This window comes from Mya arenaria, chromosome 3, assembly GCF_026914265.1.
Source record: "Mya arenaria isolate MELC-2E11 chromosome 3, ASM2691426v1".
NCBI lineage: Eukaryota > Metazoa > Mollusca > Bivalvia > Myida > Myidae > Mya > Mya arenaria.
The window spans coordinates 27,590,614-27,610,037 of record NC_069124.1 but is presented as its reverse complement, the minus strand read 5'-3'; the positions used below and the strand labels follow the sequence as shown (position 1 = coordinate 27,610,037).

Genomic DNA, 19,424 nt, shown 5'->3' with positions numbered 1-19,424 from the left:
AAATGTAAACATTTAATGAGAAGTATTTTATGGAAATGTAAATTAACCTGTGATCGAAATAAAAAACAACAACAACAGACTGGCTTGTAAATCTGAAAAATCAGGTTGAGCCCAATTTGGTTTTTAATTGCTTGTTCGTGTATGTTTCTTTAGCTCTCAGATACTATTGGGGAGACAGACGCGAGCTGTTGTTACTATTGGTAGAATCTAACCAAAACCATTTCGGTAGATGTTTTGGGTGCGTAGTAAAACAGGATGCCAGTGAATTTTACTTTTAGAAGGAAGGGAAATCTTAACAGTAAAATCCACTAAAACTTATTTATGTTCGACATGTTTTAATTGTATGCATATTGGAAAAAAATCATAAGTGGTTTATATTTCAAACTTCAATGAAATTGATCAAGTGATAAAAAACGTTGTCAAAAATAAATGAGTTTTTAGTGGATTTTACTTTTCGGTTGGATACACAGTGATCCTGTTTTATCACACACCGGAAATTTTTACTTTTGCGCAAGCGTTAGTATGACTTCCGGTTATCTGTAACATTTTCCAAATATTCAAGGAAAAAGACGTAAAATGGCTAATATTGCCGAACAACGAATTCGTCGGGAATTCAAAGAAGTTGTTAAAAGTGAAGAAGTATGTCTTAACCAATGCCACTCACTCTTAATCACCCAGTTGCCCATCATATCACTAAGCTGTTGTGATGAATCATTGCATTTCATGATTTTTGTTAAAGATATGATTGTTGTTCGTAACTGCATGGAGAAATTTATAGATAGAACCTTGTCTAATTTAAATTGAGTTTGAAATGTTTTGCAAGGCATATTATATCTTACTCTCTCTATAGCTCTCAAACCTTTAATACTCCAACAGGGGCATTTTTAGTCTAAAATAATAGACGTGTTATACGGGATTCTTCCAATCCCTAACGTCTAAACGGGAATGTGCAAAAAACGGGGGTGTTTTAAAAATATTGAAATTGTTTTAAGTGAAGTATTTTATGGTTGAAATTGATCATAAAGAGTTATATTCATATTTTACTATGTAAGTGAAATGTTATTTTGCACTAAACAAGCATTTAATGCATTAAAACAAGTTGTTTACCTTTCCAATAAAACGAAAGTTGACTGACACAGACAACAATTATGTGAAGGGGAACAACTCGATACAATCGTAATAGCTCGGCCTCCTCCGTCAAAGCTTCGAGATAGACCTCGTTTTACAATCGTAACAACTCGGCCGTGGCCGAAATGTTCCGAGCGATTTAAAACTGTGCCCTAAAGCCTTGCAGGTGCCCTTCATGTATATATCGTTATGTTTTGACAGAATGAAATGAAAAAAAGCCATCAAACTCATAATTATAAGTTGGATATTTATTTTTTTGTGTACAGAACTAATATAAAATAACATTATCTGGTAATATTTCTTGTTTTTATGATATTTTATAGACGCTATATGCTTTAACCCGGAATCCTGATCGGAACAACTACCAGGGATGATAAAATTCCGGATTAATCCGGAATTCCGGATTTAAGGCCTCACGCATCGATTTTGAGATATATGTAAATCCGTTGAGTTTTTTCTAGGGAGGGAGGGGTACAGGGAGCGATTCGAGCTATGTTCGAACACTATGGGTAGGAAAGGTGAGTTTTCCGGAAGTGTAAATCCGGAAATTAACGAACATATTTACGTCTTGCCAATCGAGCTATATGATTGGTTAAGATAGCGTCGGGTGATTACGGAAATTACCGATGGGACTAGAAAACAGTATCCGGATGGTTCGTATCCGGATATGACAGACGACAAAGATTAATAAACGAGTATTGGAAAAACACGACCACCACCAACTTCTAAAAACATCGATTAAAAGGTATATTTGCTATTTAGTTTTAAGAGAAATTGCCGAAACGTTACTTTTAAAGTTAATAGAATGTGTTAAAACCGAGAATGGCTTTTTGCGCATGTACTGATGTAGCAATATTTCGGACATCCCGATTCGGATTTTGTTATAATTAATGATTTTTATTTTACAAATTTTATTTGGCCGATTGAAGTTTACGATGTAAACCGTTTCTTTATTGTTCTCATAAGGTTTGAAGCATTGTTCTCAATAATAAGTGGCTGTTGACCATAATGGAAGGTTCAAATAAAAATCACTATCCCCACCCTGACACATTCAAGGTGGCTGTAACAACCATTAAGCATTAGATAAGCGAGCAGTGTTTTTATCCTTTTACCAGTTCACCAATCACTTTTTATCATGTTGTCTAAATTGTGTTCTCTTTTATACCCTACCTAGTTCTCACTTTTCTGATGTGATTTGCCTCATCAGTGTTTTATTTTTTTCACTAACAAGCTGGTGGACACCGTTCATGTCAGTAACACTCGGAAGAGGGGTTGACATTAAACTGAGATAGATAGATAGATAAAATTTGGTTGTTTAAAATTTAAAGAAAAAATGAATTAATATTTTGTAGTAGTAATATATATTAAGTAAGAGCAATCAGTTTATTTTCTATTTGAGACAGTTCAACAAATCTTCTTGAGGACCCAGTTTGAGTGAGATTTAATTTCTATAGTTGTAATTTGTATTTCCAGGTATGTTGATGGTTCCAAAAGTCAGGGATGAACAGACACCTCAGCCAGTGCATCCGGTTGTTCCTGTCAATGACCGACAATTCAATTCAGATGCCATGATTCTTGGATTTATGGCTGAACATGACCTTCCATACCCCTGGTACCACATGTAGTGAGTCTTACTTAAGACACTTGCCAAAGATACAAAAGCTCTCAGCGAATTAAATCTTCAAAGGTGTACAGCATCATATAAGAAGACTTCCGGAGAGGCAAGCCATTTCAATGATAAACTTGTTGAGGAGTTAAGTGATACTCGGTGTGTGCTACTGGACACCTGTAACATCATGAGGAGAAAAAATCCGGCTTGAAGACCAGAATACGTCAACTTCTCCCTCACCTCATAGACATTGATGGTGACACAGCCCGACATGTCCACAACGGTTACCCTGCCAAAGCATTTACAGTCCCATTTGGATATTACTTGGAATTCCAAATAGTTATTAATATAATATATAATAATTAATAATATTTTATATTCTCATCAAATGTGCAGATAATGGAATAAATACTCTTATGTCTGATATATAAAATTTGAATAAATAACACTTTACAATAAACATTTGCAAGCTTGATATTTGATATGTTATTCATTATTATTTATCAAACATCCCACAGTATAGACTATTCATACACAGGCATTTGATCATAGCCAGTTAAGTTTTATGGGAAGTGGACAACTGAACCAAAATGTCAGGTACATGTCTTATGCCTGTGACTTAAGGTAAAAAAGTAAATTTAACTTTGTTCAAAGACAAAGGTGTTAAACTTCACTGCTAAGATTCCTGATAATTGTTCTGATTGCGGAAGTCTCCTGTTGGACATAATTATATCTACCAAACGGAAAGGTGAACTCCTTGAACACTATTCTAAGACAAAAAAGGGTATTAGAAACTCTGAAATACTGAAAGTTTAGGGGGGCTTTGCCCCCCTTGTCCCCCCACCAGGGCTTTGCCCTGGACCCATCGGGGGCCTTTAGCGGCCCCCTGAACCCCACGCAGACATTTTCAGGATTGGCAACTTGGCCCTGTTATCATCCCTGAACTACCCACTTTTGATACTAAACAATTTGTAAGTGAAGGATTTGCCATATCAAAAATCTAAAAAAAATCCGTCAGCGTACAATTATTTGGACTAGGGCATTTTGAACAAGTTAAAATTACAACCTGTTTCAATTCAGCCCGGATCAATTTAATGCCTCCAGTATTGGTTCTACTACTCAAATGCTGCAAAAGCTTTATTTCTAGTGATTGATAAGGCTCAATTCCTTTAAAGCTGCATGTTCACAGATTGACCATTTTGACAACTATTCTTTTTTTGTGCATAAATATCTGGAAACCAGTGGTATAATGCTGGCAATAAAATATAAGATCAAAGTTTTTATCATTTATGTATGGCCATCAATGAGAGAGTAGCTACAATAATGAGCAATCAAGGAAACTAGTTTATTTTTTGAAATTTCTTATGTATCCCTGTAACACTACAACTCTCTACCATTAACACCAGGCGAAAGAATATATAGTAATATTATGCATCGAAGTTGAATAATAATGACAAAATTGTCCAATATATATCCGACAGTGATTTTAACTGGATTGAATTTGACATTAGAGTTGAGATTTTTACATAAATATATTCTGGGCCACGAATACCCTTGTATACATGTACACAACCTGTCAGATTTGTCCCAGATTTACAGATATTTGGATACTTGATAAACAATTGACACATGTAAGTGTTTTATGATAATTGAACATGATTTTTGGCAAAATGACAAAAATAGATGTGTTAATAGTAGGCTATAATATTTTCGTAGAAATTTGAATTTATAACGGAGATGATTTCAAAATTGTGGCCGCGAGGATTATCTGCGCAAGGACTGTTAGCTACTTTCTGCTGGGATAGAGGATGTCACGAGTCTGCCATTAAGGTGGACTAATGAGAGAGCAACCTTGTCTCATATGTCCCATCCAACATACAGATTTTACTTCATTAATTATTCATGGGTACCAGGTTTTTGAAGCCAAATTTTCCAAGGTATTCTAGTGGAGTTACATTAAATTTTGAATATACCAAGGGTGGCCTTGACATTCATAAAGAAAAAAAAGTTGGCCAATATCTGAAAAAATAGCCAAGATAGAGGGCTTCTGCAGAATTCTATCACTAGTTCGAACCCATTTATTTGACTATGATTCTCTATTATATAATTAAAATATGATTTAAAACTTATTTATAAATGTTTTTATAATAGAATAAGTTAAATTACATTTATTCAAATTACCTTTCTCAGTGATTCAAATTAATGCAAGCCCGCAAGCTTGACTGCACTGGTAAAATGTCATCCGGGCTTGCTCAAATTCTGAATTTTATATAGCAGGGCTTGTTTAAAAATTTGATTCCAAGCAATAGTATAAGAATTCGGGCTTGTTCATCCAAAAGTCTTAATTTGGATGACTGCTTTCACAGTTGAGAGTCCTTGGAACTTTTCTCATATAATTCATGTACATATTTAGACCAGCAGTGCGTTCAGTAAGGCGAGTGTTTACAAAACGCTTGCAAACATTTTGTTTTGTGTCCCTGTTGCAACGCAGCGCATAAACTGCAAGCAGGGAACCAAACACCAAACGTTCGCCGCAAACATATTTACTGAACGCATTGCAGGAATTTGCCTTTTGCAAAATAACTTATCTTGTGCTTTTCGGATTATATGGTGTTGGGTTTTAGATGTTAATTGTTTTATTTACATAATTAAGCCTACAAATAGTTTTGGTGGCTTGTTGCCAACATTTTGTTGAATTTACCACTTCATGTCCTAGATGCCAGATGAGTCACACACTTTGCCATCACTTTGGTTAATTTACATTGGAACACAAGTTTTTAAATTATGGATTACATTTAGCATTTTAGAATGAAAAGGTTTGTTTCCAATTTTACTGCCTGAAATACATGGTTGCTAGGATGGGATTTTTAATTGATAAAAAAAACACAAACTAAGCTACCAGTTTTTTGGACAGTAAAATCAAAGTCTAGACATTTTAAAGTTAATGTGTTAGTTCATGCTGACACCTACATCACAATTTTATTCATTTAAACAGTACATTTATGTATTTATTCATTCATTCCCAGGCAATTGTAAAATTAAAGTCAGGTGCAAAACTGATTTTTATTGCAAATGTGATTCATAAAGGTGCAAATCATAATGTCTAAAAACCAGTTTGCACACATTATTTGGTTAATTGAAAAAAAAAATTATGCAATAAATCTTCATGAAATATTGCAATTATAAAAAATACATGTAATCATGCACATGGGATACAGATCAGAAATTCATGTATGAAATCAAGTAAATCCCATGCCAAACTTGATATGAAATATGAGAAAATCGAGTAACTTTCCAGTCAAAAATCATTGCGAACAATATTGTATAAATTATATTGTATGACTGATACCTTGTTAAAATTATTATCAATTCATTTTTCAGGTAGCAAGATGTCATATAAAAGTAGAGCTAGTTAATGACAATTACACAGAGTTGAGAGGCGAAATAATTGGCCCACCTGATACTGCATATGAGGGCGGCACATTTATTCTGGAAATAAAAATCCCGGATACATACCCATTTAATCCACCAAAGGTTTGTGAGGGAGTTGAAAATTCTTTTGTTGTGTTTAATAATTGGCAGGAGATAAAAATGAAGACTTTTATTCAGTACTTAAATGAATACAACATAATTATATGTTAAAATTACGACAATATGACCAATGGTTCCAACATATCGATTGTGACCTACATTGTGAGGCATTGACTGCAATAATGGACATATGAAAAACTACTGTCGAAACCTGTTGGCTCCATATCACAGGGACCGGCTAATATACTTCTTCGAGCCTCTCCAATATCGAGCAAAGAAGGAATTCTTACACCGAGTAAAACAAACTTGGTCCTTTACATCCAGTTCGAGCCAACGAGGAAATCCACCCAAAGGGTTTTGACTGTATATTAATAATATCATATATGATGATGCCATCATGAAAAAACATTTTTATATATTTTTTTTATTTATAATTAGTGTAATAACTATACAAAATGAGTGAGGTTACGTCATTAATAAATAGCGCTGAAAATGGCCTCACTATATAGTGACATTTTGTGTATTTAGAGTTGTTTGTTATTGATTTGTGTAATTGTAGTTGACTGAATATTTTATATTCCATGGCTAAACAATATTACTGTATTTAAGTGAATACTACTGAGAAAGTTAATGTGAGAGTCTTTTCATTGTTTAAACTTGTCCTGATATTTTTTTTTATTGCAGGTAAAATTTTCAACAAAAATATGGCATCCAAATATAAGCAGCGTTACTGGAGCAATTTGTCTAGACATTTTAAAGGATCAGTGGTAAGAAACTAGGTTTTTTCTTTTTTGTATTTCCATATTGTATGCTATATTTGTGGACACCTTTCCAGGGGATTTTGACATAAGATCAGAGAATTTTTATCAATTTAACATTTATCTCTTTTGAGCTTATCATTTTACCATTTTTCTACATTGAGAAGTATTTTATTTCTACTTCTTTATATATATATAGACCAACTAATGAGTTGTATAATGAGTATATATCATATATATGCAAATAAGATGCACTTGTAGAACACTATATTTCATCAAAAATAAACTCATTTACAGTCTTTGTAATAGGCACTTTCTTTAGCTTATGAAATAATTGTTTTGTTTTGATTTAAATTTAAAATATGATAATTAATGCATACAACTTGTGTATAATGTATGTAATATATTGCAAACCTAATAATTTCTCCCTTAGCTCCATCACAGTCCCTTTATTTGCAGCACACTGTCCTTTTCCGAACATGGCTAAACCCCTAATATGGGTACACAAGCTTTCAATTTACAGATATTAACTGTTGAAATTGATTATTTCATGTTGAATATTCTTATCTAGAGGCATCATGTACTTAATTATATGCAATCCTAGATCTTTGACTTCAAAAATGAGGATTTTGGTGTTTGATGTTACAGGGCTGCAGCAATGACTCTTAGAACTGTACTGCTGTCATTGCAAGCTCTTTTGGCAGCGGCAGAACCTGATGATCCACAGGACGCTGTTGTAGCTAAACAGTACAAGGAAAACCTACCCATATTCCAACAGACTGCCAGACACTGGACTAGTGCATATGCTGGAGGTAAATTTTGTATACCACACATTATGATGTTCTCTTTTTCTTTGCCTAAGCCAATTTTATGAGGTTAATGATTCACTACACCGTCAATCTGAAAGCACCATCGATTGATTATTTTGCTAGGTTTTAAATTTGCTTTATGATCATTTCGTTTTAAATTTTGAATAAAATCATGCGAGAAATTTAAATGATCACTTCATCATCAACCATTATGTCTTAATAACTTAGTACTTAGAGCTATTAAGTAAGCTTCCTTATTAGTGACCCAATTGTCTTAATGCATAGTTACATGTATATGATAACCGCATACATAGCAATTTATTTAAGAGAAAGAAACTAATGTGAGATTGTTTGTTAATTCAAAATGGTGAATTTTATTGGTTAAATTACATTGCTGTGTTATGATACTTTAACTGAATTTATAGAAATAAGATCACCCTTTGAGTTAATACTTCACGTCACTGAGATTACACACAAAAAAGTGACTTCATAATTCATCATCAAGCTGTTCACAGTGCATGCATAGGACAAAATTTGTCATGTTAGTACCAACAATTACTGCTTATAACTGCACAATTAAATCAAGTCCGATAAAATGCATTTCAAGAAATGTACATTTTGCTTAGTTATTTTTTGTTTGACGAAATTATTTTTGCTCAGACTATGTTACAATAGCTGATTATTGAAGCCATGTAAATATACCTTTTTAAGAACTCCAAACCCTTCAACTTGGTTTTTAGCTCCACTGGCCGAAGGCCATGGAGCTTATGTCGTCACAGATTGTCCGTCGTGAGTGCGTGCGTGCGTGCGTAAACTTTTACTTTAAACGACATCTCCTCTGAAACTGATAAGCGGATTTTGACAAAACTTCACAGGAATGTTCCTTTGGTGGTCCTTTACCAAAATTGCTCAAATGGTTCCGGTCCATTGCACAATATGGCCGCCAGAGCTAAAAATAGCAAAATCTTTAAACGACATCTCCTCTGAAACGGTTCGGCAGATTTTGATGAAACTTGACAGTAATGTTCCTTGGGTGGTCCTTTATTAAAATTGCTCAAATGGTTCTGGTCCATTGCACAATATGGCCGCCACAGCTAAAAATAGCAAAATCTTTAAACGACATCTCCTCTGAAACGGATAGGCAGATTTTGATGAAACTTGACAGAATTGTTCCTTGGGTGGTCCTTAACCAAAATTGCTCAAATGGTTCCGGTCCGCTGCACAACATGGCTGCCAGGGCAAAAAAATAGAAAAATCTTTAAAGAACATCTTCTCAGAAACCGATGATCAGATTTTGATGAAACTTAACAGAAATGTTCCTTGGATGGTCCTTTATCAAATTTGCTTCAATGGTTTCGGTCCACTGCACAAGATGGCCCCCAGAGGTAAAAATAGAAAAACCTTTAAACGACTTCTCCTCAGAAACCGATGATCGTATTGCAATGAAACTTGACAGAAATGTTACTTGGGTAGTCCTTAACCAAAATAGCCCAAACAGTTCTGGTCTGCTGCACAACATGGGCACCAGAGCTAAGAATAGAAAAAAACGTTAAACTACATCTTCTCAGAAACCGATTATCAGATTTTGATGAAACTTTACATAAATGTTCATCGGGATGCCCTTTAACCAAAATTGCCCAAATGGTTCCGGTCCGCTGCACAATATGGCTGCGAGAGTTAAAAATAGAAAAACCTTTAAGGACTTCTCGTCCGCAGTCTTCACGAAAAACATTTTAACCTACTAGCCAGTTGGACTAGCATAATGGCATATTTTACTAGTCCGAATGACAATCTAGTAGTCCGACTATTTTGCCACATTATAAAACTGTATGCTTGAGGTAAATACCTATTTCAATTGAGCAGCTTGCAGTTTGAGTAAACATTTCTTTATTATGATGCTCATGCAGTGATAGGGAGTGACATCCTTCTGTTGGGAATAGTGCTCCTTGTTTTTCAGAACCTATGGGTACTATGTAAAAACAAAAGGCATCTTGCTTGAATAGACTGTAATAATATCAACATGGTTAGAAAAGAAATGCCATGCTTTAATAGCTTTGATTACATTTTACTACTGAATTACCTCCCTTTAATAGAAAAAAATTAATGTCTTAATTTTTCACGTATAGCATCTTTAAATAATTTTTAAACAATAATAATTTATGAGTAAACATATAAGCATAAAGTTCTCACAAAAAGATCAATTTAAAAACCTTACATTTATACATAGGAAAGTATATATAGACTGAACATTAATTTTCGTTTAAGTGACATTCTGAAAGTTTATGAAACAGCTATTTTTAGTAACTTAAATGGCCGAAAAGTGTAAGTGAAACACCAAGTCGATTCTATCTCGTCAGTTCTTGTTCAGGTTAGATATTTGCTTCATAATCTATTCAGATTAAATGTTAACCGATGATCAGATTTTGATGAAACTTGACAGAAATGTTCCTTGGGTGGTCATTAACCAAAATTTGTTAAATGGTTCCAGTCCACTGCACACCATGGCTGCCAGAGCTAAAAAATAAAAAAAACCTTATAAGACTTGTCGTCGAAACCGATGAACTTTTTTCGATTAAACTTGACAGAAATGTTTGTTTGGTGCTCCTTTACTCAAATTGCCCAAATCATTTTGGTCCACAGCACAACATGGCAGCCAGAGCTATTAAAGTAAAAAAAAAAATTAAATAACTTCTCCTCAAAAATTGATGATTGTATTTCTATGAAACTTGACGAAAATGTTCGTTAGGTGGTCTTTGCTTGAACCTTTTGGCCAGTGGAGCACAGGCACTGATGTGCCTCTTGTTAAGGTTTCCTGCAAGTGTCATGTACATAAATTATGTAGTACATATAAACTACAGTGTAATTATATGTAATTGGATATTTCAGTTTTGTATTGATTTTTTTTTTGAAAATCATTATTTTGGGTAGCTGTTTCAAGAGAATTCTTAATAATGACTAGGTATTTGAAAAAATCATTAAAAAAATTGCAACATTACTCAAAACTTGATTTATATCAACAACAATTGAAACTTGTAGGTTACACTAACTTATACAAAGTCACCCTCGTTTGCACGTCATGATGATGTGTGAGAGTGTGGTTTTGTGTTGTGGGAGAATCTGGAGAAAACCCACTTGTCCGGCTCGGTGACCACCAACCAAACACACATGCACTCAGGCCGGGAATTGAACCCAGGTCGCCTTGGTGAGAAGCGAGTGCACTTACAACTGCGCTAATTGGAACATTATAATGAGTCCTAAATTTTGTATGAATATAGAATAGAAATGCTTTTTTTGTGCTAGATGGCTTGAGCTGAAAACCTCAGAATATAATTATGAGACCTAAATTAAGTCTGTTGTTAAAATTATTGTGTTTCAATTGAGTTAACTTGTGTTTGTTTTCAGGTCCAAATAAAGAAAAAGAGCTGGAACAAAAAGTAGAACAAGTAAAAAATATGGGCTTTGACGAGGTATAGTAATATATGATTGTAAAAGCAGTGTAAATTCTTTAAACAGTGTCTGCATTTTGAAGAGAATAGTTGATTTATTGTGATAGCCTGCGTGTTGTCCCTTTTTGCGTATCTTATCATATTTGCCGATGAAGCCAACATCTCTGAGTACGCGCGAATTATCGTGTTATTGCATTAATTGAAAATTGTTTTTCTTGTTATTGTTTGTGTCAAAAGGCTTTGAAAAACTTTAATAAACATATTTAATATTGTTATGCGATTTTTGATTTATTAAAATTTATGTTTTGTTGTCATTAGCATGTTTTGTTGTCATTAGCATTTCAATTCACATTAAAAAGTGTTTTGTAGTGATTAGATTATTCCCACATTATTGTTACATTATATGATAAACCGTTTTTGGTTATGGTCAGGTTGTTCTTTTTACAGGATTGTTGAGAAAGAAGTTCTGTAAGGTTTTCTTAAATATTTTTTTTTTGAACAATTCTGGAAATAATAAACTATTGGTGTAAATATAAGTTATGAATTGTGTGAATGATGTTATAATCAGGGAAATGATTGGGCTGGTTAAAATATGTGTGTTGTCCCTTGAACACCACACACTTCAGGCCTCAAAAAAATTGTTTTGGGTCACTTGCTCTGCAGGGGGAGTGAACCTCAACTTCTACTCGACCTACATTATCATTATTTGCCCTACATTTTCAAAAAATATTTTCAAACAAAATCAGGTAACACTGATTAAACATAAGCTAGTTTTGCAGCCAATCAAATATATTTTCAAAGACTTAAAACTTTGATCGGCTCGATTAATGTTACAGTGTTCTTTCACCTTATCCCGTCACTAACTGCTGCTCGATTTATTTATTAATAAGTCAGGAACTAGATCGTTTATAACCAGCTTATAATTGATTATAAATAATAAAAAATATATTAGTAATTAATCTAATAGTCATGAAATAATTTAACAATTATTCATTTGTTTTCCTTGATTTCCTGAGGAATTATCTGCAACATACAACATAGAATTGATTAAACAGTTCTGCATTCAAGTTCAACCATGTGCATTCGATAAAAAAACGAGGTCAGATTAAAAAAAAAAAAGGTTTCGATTTGACTTAACATCAGGTATATAAACTATTTAACTATGTTTATTGTTATATTTTTTTTTGCAATCATTTTGTTTTGAAAAAAATGGATTATACACTGAATCTGGAGAATCTAATCTAACTGGCGCGTGCAGATGAGAGTGATTAAATTTCTTCTTAATCGATCTCGATATAAACTCGCAAATGCGAGCGGGCGAGTGTATTTGTGGAGGCCTGCACTTGAACCAGCCCAACTGCATTCATACCCCGAAAATGACACTAATCACACAAGTCATTCCTTAAATGTATGTGCATACATGTTTATTTTTGTATGATCATTGTTAAATCAGTACTGAAATCAATACATTGTTGTTTGCTCCTTTCAGCATAAAGCACGAGTAGCTCTTTCATCGTGCAACTGGGATGCAGAGAGGGCAACAGAATCTTTACTAAGTTCATAACCTGTGATAGTTCTAGCTTCTTCAAATTGTGTACTTGGACGATTATAACCCTCTTCATGTGCTCACAAACCTTTCTAAGTGGAGAGGTCCATAATCAGACATTTGGCCATGTGTTAACTAATGTTAGTAGTCCAAACTTTAATGATAAAAGCTTGTCATGAACATTATGAAATAAGTGGTCGAAATAAGCATTATACTGAAAGACTTACACTAGTATTTGCACTAGTAATTTTTGTTGGGATTGTAACAATTTTTTAAGCAGTAGTGATTTTGTAAGACTTCTGGCATTTTTTTGTCCAAAAATGTTAATTTCGATGACTGAAAAACATTTTACACTGTTAAATGGAATGTTTTACTGATGATGGATATACATTTTTGTAATTTTAATATGGTCTATGGAGCACATACATGTATTGTTGAAAGATAAGCATTATAACACCCATTGTATCATGAAGTGGAATTTGGTTGTATCAAAGCTATCATTAGGCCATTTTAGGCTCTTGGAGTCTCCTGCCTCACAACAATGAGCTACAGCTGTATTCAATCAGTTTCATTCATATTTCGGAGTAGGATGTCTTTGTTTTTGCAACAGCTTGTGTCCAGTTATCGGTGACATTGGTACACAGTAACCTGAATTATATTATAATATAGTGTTAATATATAAGTCCACAATGAATTATTAGCTTGTTTTGGCATTTCCTGATCAACTGACCAAAGGACTCACGACACCAACGTGTTTTTAGCCTCTCCGTTTTTTCACGGATTTCACGGTTAGGATGTAAAGAAGAAACTCAAGAAAACCTACCTACCTACAGGGAAATGTCAAACAAACTATTTAGTGTGGCCTAAGCAGCTATTGATTTCATACACCAACTATGGATGGAACTGAGCTCACCAAAGCTGGTCATAACTGATATGATGCTTAAAACTGCATTTCGATTGCCCACGATAATAAATTTCTTTGTTTAACAAAACAATACATTAAATCCAAGTCTGATTTGCTTGTCATCATCATTTGACTGTTAAATCTTTCCATTGGTTTGATAGCTATGAATATTCATATCAGTGTGGTTGAACTTCATCTCACTTCAGCAAAAAATATTAGGGTACATATGTTGTGAATGAAAATTTAAAGCATGAATTGGGTAAAGTATAAATCTTTTTACTTCTTTATCTGCCAAAAAAATATTTCTTCTTCAGCGGTTTAAAATGTTCCGTAACACACTCTTTTCATTGGACTGTATGTTATTTTTTTGTAAAGAATATAAGCACACATGTATATAAATTATGATCTTATCTAACTTTTCTTACATGTAAAACAAATCAGTTATTATGTGTGTTTAAATGTAAAAAATGTAAACATAATAGCTTTTAAGCAGTCATGTGATATGCATCTCAGATTTGCAGTTTACATTGCTATGTTAAATAGTGTTCGTGATTGTCAGCCATTTTGCAAAACTGTACATGGCTTACATGCATTCTGCAAGAAAAATAAACGTATTTTGTGAGAAATATGCCTTAAAGAATGTCTACATTAAGCCTTATTAAAAAATTGTTTGTTTGGCTCCTCCCAAACTGACTTGCAAAACTATCGGCGCCTCAAAATTTTATCCGGTGGCCATAAGAATATGTTGCAATAATAAATTGCAATATGAAATGAATGGGTTAGGAACAGAATAGGAAAGTTTTAAAGTGGTTCGGGAAATGCCAAACAAACTATTTATTAATATCGGCCTTGTTAAAAAATTCTGCATGCCAAATTATTTTATTAGTGTTGCCTTGAATCCTGATGCCAGGCGAGCAAGCATAAAAATGACGTGTCCAGGGATTCTTCAGTTTTGGATTTATCTGCAAATCAGTATTGATAGCTTTTAACTTAAAACTATTGTACAGTTGAAAATATTGTTTTTGGGCTTGCTTATATGCATAAAAAAAAGAAGGAAGCAGTCGTGCCTGTACTGGAAACTTTTTCAAAAGGTTTCTAAGCCCCTTCACCCTGCCTATTGGCATGAATCCCTGGTTCTCCAACAGAACCCCGGCTATTTTTCTGGATTGTCAATTTTCAGATGCTAGAACCCCAGATGTCCTTGAGATATTTTCGTATGTTTGGACTTCTGATTATTTCGAGACTGCTAACATTTGATATGTAAACCCTGTTTACTATCTTGGTGCAATTTTAGTGCTTTATATTTAAGAGATTGTTGTATGCAAAGATTGAACCAATAGATATTTATGTACATGTAAACATTTTTATGGAAGTAAATAATTATTAACCCTAGTTTTTATTTGTCACCTGGGCCCCATTTCAATAAAGATAGAAAGGCTTAAGGTTGTAAATTTCTTGCCTTAACACTGGTTTTGGCATAAGCTGTGTTTCCAAAAAAATATTGTAAGGACATTTATCGCAAAGATTCTGCTCTAAACTTGAGCCTGTTTGAACACATAGGCTGTGTTTTTTGTTTTAAATTAAAGTTTACACAATTCAAGATTCCTTTTTACAATTATCATACAAACATAATTAGAATGATGTATTTTTTTGCAGTTTTAAATGTTCTTGAAATTTGCATTGTGAAAATGCATTCATTTATTCTTTTTAAATATATAATAAGTTTGCTTTCAATTTTTTTATTGCTATCAGTAAAACATAATGTGCAAATAAGGATTCCAATACACATTTTAGAAATTCTCTGGAATCTATGATTTTAAAGCTTTGTCCTAGTTTGAGTACTTTCAGATCATCTGCTGTCTGAGTAACACATGTATCAAGTTTGTAAATATTGAATTGAATGCACTCATGATTGATTTTGATGCACGTTAGTATTAAGAAATTGCAGAGGTATCGATATATTTTTATCATGAATTTGATTGATTAAACATCACATGTCATCATTCAGTGTAGCCTAAATACATTGTGCTTGCTTAAATTTGATTTTATTATCCAAACTATTGTTTATTATGATTTTCAATAAATGATTTCCTGTAAAGGTCTTTAAACACTTCGAAGGGACTAGCTCATGGTTTGTAAAATGCACTTTTTACACACTCTAAAATCAATAAAGTGTGGCAAATCATTTGTATTGCCAAAACTAAGATACTGACAGCTGGAACCCTTCAACAAATGTTGAATTTCCTTCAAATTTTTTCTTTGATCACCACAATTTTGAATACCGTTTGTAACACAATTCAGCTAATTATTGTATCGTGATTGGTCAATGGATATTATCATGTGATGTTTCCAATGTATATGATAAAGGTTAAAACATACATAAGATTTTGTACAAATCCTTGAGGTTGATAGGTTAAGGCGTCAGATTTCTATTTTTTTCTTGATATAAATAGGAAAATTCTGTAACCCAGCCAATATTTCGATGTAAAAAAGAGGATCTCAAGGTTTATGTACAATGTTATAAAGATTATCAGTCCTTCACTTTGAAAGTGGAAAAAAGTTTCAATCTCACACTACGGTACAGTTGTAAAGATTTTTTCTTGCTGAGCAGTTCCATTAAGAATAATAAGAAGAAACTTAAAACAAATAATTATATTAATGACCTTAAAAACAAATTTTAACAGGAGTTGAAGCCCCTAAACCCTGGTTTTGGACACCATATCCTTCATACTAAAATTAAATTTTCAGGACTTGGATTTTCGGTCAGTCATCTTCCCTGGTAAAAAGAATTTTGGTGTTAATTTCCTCCTATCCTTGTTTTACACATGGCCAGTTTTGTCACCGTTTTCAGTTGCCTACATTCATGAGTCATCCCCACTTTTCTAAGAATCATGGCATCATTTTTAGCTTGTCTAGGTTGTTTTGGGAGAAAAAAGGTCTAGTTATTGTCATGGAATTGGTATCTGAGTCATCACCTGTCTAGTGCAGAAAACTTAAACCTTGGCTATTATAACCAAAAACTGTTATGTTCAGTTCACATGGAAGTTTGTACATATGCTACTAGAGACATTATGTATATGTGGAGCAAGGCCCATAAATCTTTCTTTAATAAATATCAAGTAATATCAAGTAATGACCCTTGATAGTTTGAAATGGCATACAGAAACTTGAACTATACCATAACTTAATAACTGTTAATGATAATCTTATGAAACATTTAATACTTGTGATTTGTAACAATATGCACAATTGTATAAAGGCTAACTACTACTCTGACTGAATTAATTATCGAGTTCATAATGCCCCTTGAAAAATTGAAAAAAAGTAATGGAAAATCTGTAACTTGACTTAAAATAATAGTTGTTAAAAATATTCACATGAAATTGTATTCACAATTTTTTAGTGACAAAATGCTCATTCCTAGCCAGGGTATGACAAGGGCATTAGTAATTGACCAGTAAATCATCTTATGGAGGAAAAACAAACAAACAAAAAACAGACTCTTGTTTGCATTCTCTCTGCAGCGCTCTTGTTTCAGTGTGGATATTTTTTGCATGTTTTTGTATAAGCATAAGCCTAAAAAAATTGCTCCATTTTTTCAGATGTCATATTTCATGTATTCACAAAGCACAAATCATTTTGATGATTTAATTTTACTGACATAGCATAACATGAAAGATCCAGTAACCATCAAGGGTCAGAATAATTCCAGAACAATCTGAATAGTACCTGATACATATTGTTAATGTCAATTAGCATACTATAGCAGTGAATTTGTAGCTAAACCCTGCTAATTTTGATGGTGATGACTATGGGTTTTTTAAGGTAATATATGCTGAAATTATTTCAAAGAAAATGGTTTTCACAAATGTAAATGCATGAGTCCATCCTTTTCTTGGTTTCACACAATGTCATGTATTTTTAGTGATGGAACATTCTTATTACTTGTACAATAAGAACGTTTCGCACATGAACCTTCCTATTGTGTGATACATGACCATTTTGATTAATCTGTATGCTATTAAATTGAAATATATGACATTGTTTGTCTTTCCTTTCTTTTAACATTGATGAGCTTTGTTGGCTTTCGGATTTGCACCAAGCACATAACAACCTACAGGTATATACCGATAATGTAATGGCATTAATTTAAGCAAATTAAAGTAATTGTTCGTGTTTGTTTTTGATCTTCCAAACAAGTCAATATAAAAAGTGCATCCGGCGCCGATTAAATTGTTTAATGATTTATAAATTGTAAATCTTACTTAGTGTTTGGCGCGGAATGCCTCCCTATTAGCCAGCGCACATGCGTGAGCTTCTAAATAACCGGCCTTATTAAACCAATGAATGACTAAATGGAAAAGAGGCGTTTTTATGTGCTAATTGCATATATGGTCGTCGCACTCGTCTAAATGATTACATGTAAGTCTGTCCGGGGATCCTATTGTTCTTGAACACTAAATGATATTGAGGCTAGAAAACAATGTTTATGGGTATGTCACCATTGGCCTGACAATATCTGGTCATAACGAATGTGTCTGCTGTAAAGCATGTTTGTCCAAGCATTTTGAAATAAATGTGTGGGGCAATCGTCTTATTTCACACGACCTTGTTCTATGTGCCTACCATTTTGTTGACCATTGGATAGTCCGTAAAAAATTGCCATCCTTGTCCTGACGTGTCGACGCTCCATTTAATGGTCACATCTCACTAATTTCATTACCAGTGTGTTTAATAGCAATTCGTTCAAGGTCCTATTAATATGTGTTCATATACGTAAATATACTCCACGAACAACATACATTATATTTGATGTCTGAGTTTAAAGTGATTTGCTGTTGATATATGGAGAAACATAACTGAAATAAGAATACAGCCTACATTTACAGCCAATGAGATTGCAGATAGGCAATCGTTAAGTACTAGGCTCTATCATTAAGAATTTCAATTTTCGCGGGTGTTTTTGCCACTCATCCGATACACACTCACTGTGTCAGATTTTGCGTTGACAATGTGTTAGCCAATGAGGTTGTTAATAAAGTAAGATAGATGACTAAGACGTCAGACAGACCTCATGTCTGTGAAGTAGACTAGTCTGTGAAGTTGTAAAACCACCAATCGTAACGATTACTTTATGTTGAACAAGCTAAGGGTTCCGCCGACGCGGATGAGTGTACTAACGGTATCTCGGGACTTGGCGAGCTACCGTGTGGCGACATTGTTACTACTAAAAGTGTGAAGAAACGTGTGCTGATAGTTGTGAATTAAAGTCTGCTGCACATACTGCATGTACTGCTGTGGAGAGTGTGAAGAAACGTGTGCTGATAGTTGTGAATTAGAGTGTGCTGCACATACTGCATGTACTGCTGTGGAGAGTGTGAAGAAACGTGTGCTGATAGTTGTGAATTAAAGTCTGCTGCACATACTGCATGTACTGCTGTGGAGAGTGTGAAGAAACGTGTGCCGATAGTTGTGAATTAGAGTGTGCTGCACATACTGCATGTACTGCTGTGGAGAGTGTGAAGAAACGTGTGCCGATAGTTGTGAATTAAAGTGTGCTGCACATACTGCATGTACTGCTGTGGAGAGTGTGAAGAAACGTGTGCCGATAGTTGTGAATTAGAGTGTGCTGCACATACTGCATGTACTGCTGTGGAGAGTGTGAAGAAACGTGTGCTGATAGTTGTGAATTA

The 19,424-nt window shown here is 33.8% G+C and overlaps 1 protein-coding gene across 1 annotated transcript; it reads left to right on the top strand.

The window, feature by feature from the left end:
* The first annotated feature begins 504 nt into the window (after positions 1-504).
* LOC128227599 (ubiquitin-conjugating enzyme E2-22 kDa-like) lies at positions 505-17,772 on the top strand. Its single transcript, XM_052938289.1, has 6 exons — positions 505-639; positions 6,119-6,271; positions 6,953-7,035; positions 7,675-7,838; positions 11,238-11,302; positions 12,771-17,772. The coding sequence occupies exons 1-6, from the start codon at positions 577-579 to the stop codon at positions 12,843-12,845; spliced, it is 603 nt and encodes a 200-aa protein (XP_052794249.1). The 5' UTR covers positions 505-576; the 3' UTR covers positions 12,846-17,772.
* The last annotated feature ends 1,652 nt before the right edge of the window (positions 17,773-19,424 follow it).

Coding starts and splice junctions, on each gene's coding strand:
- LOC128227599 (XM_052938289.1), top strand. CDS start 577: ATGGCTAATATTGCCGAACAACGAATTCGTCGGGAATTCAAAGAAGTT. Junction 7,036..7,674: donor GACATTTTAAAGGATCAGTG/GTAAGAAACTAG, acceptor TTGATGTTACAG/GGCTGCAGCAATGACTCTTA. Junction 11,303..12,770: donor AAAATATGGGCTTTGACGAG/GTATAGTAATAT, acceptor TGCTCCTTTCAG/CATAAAGCACGAGTAGCTCT.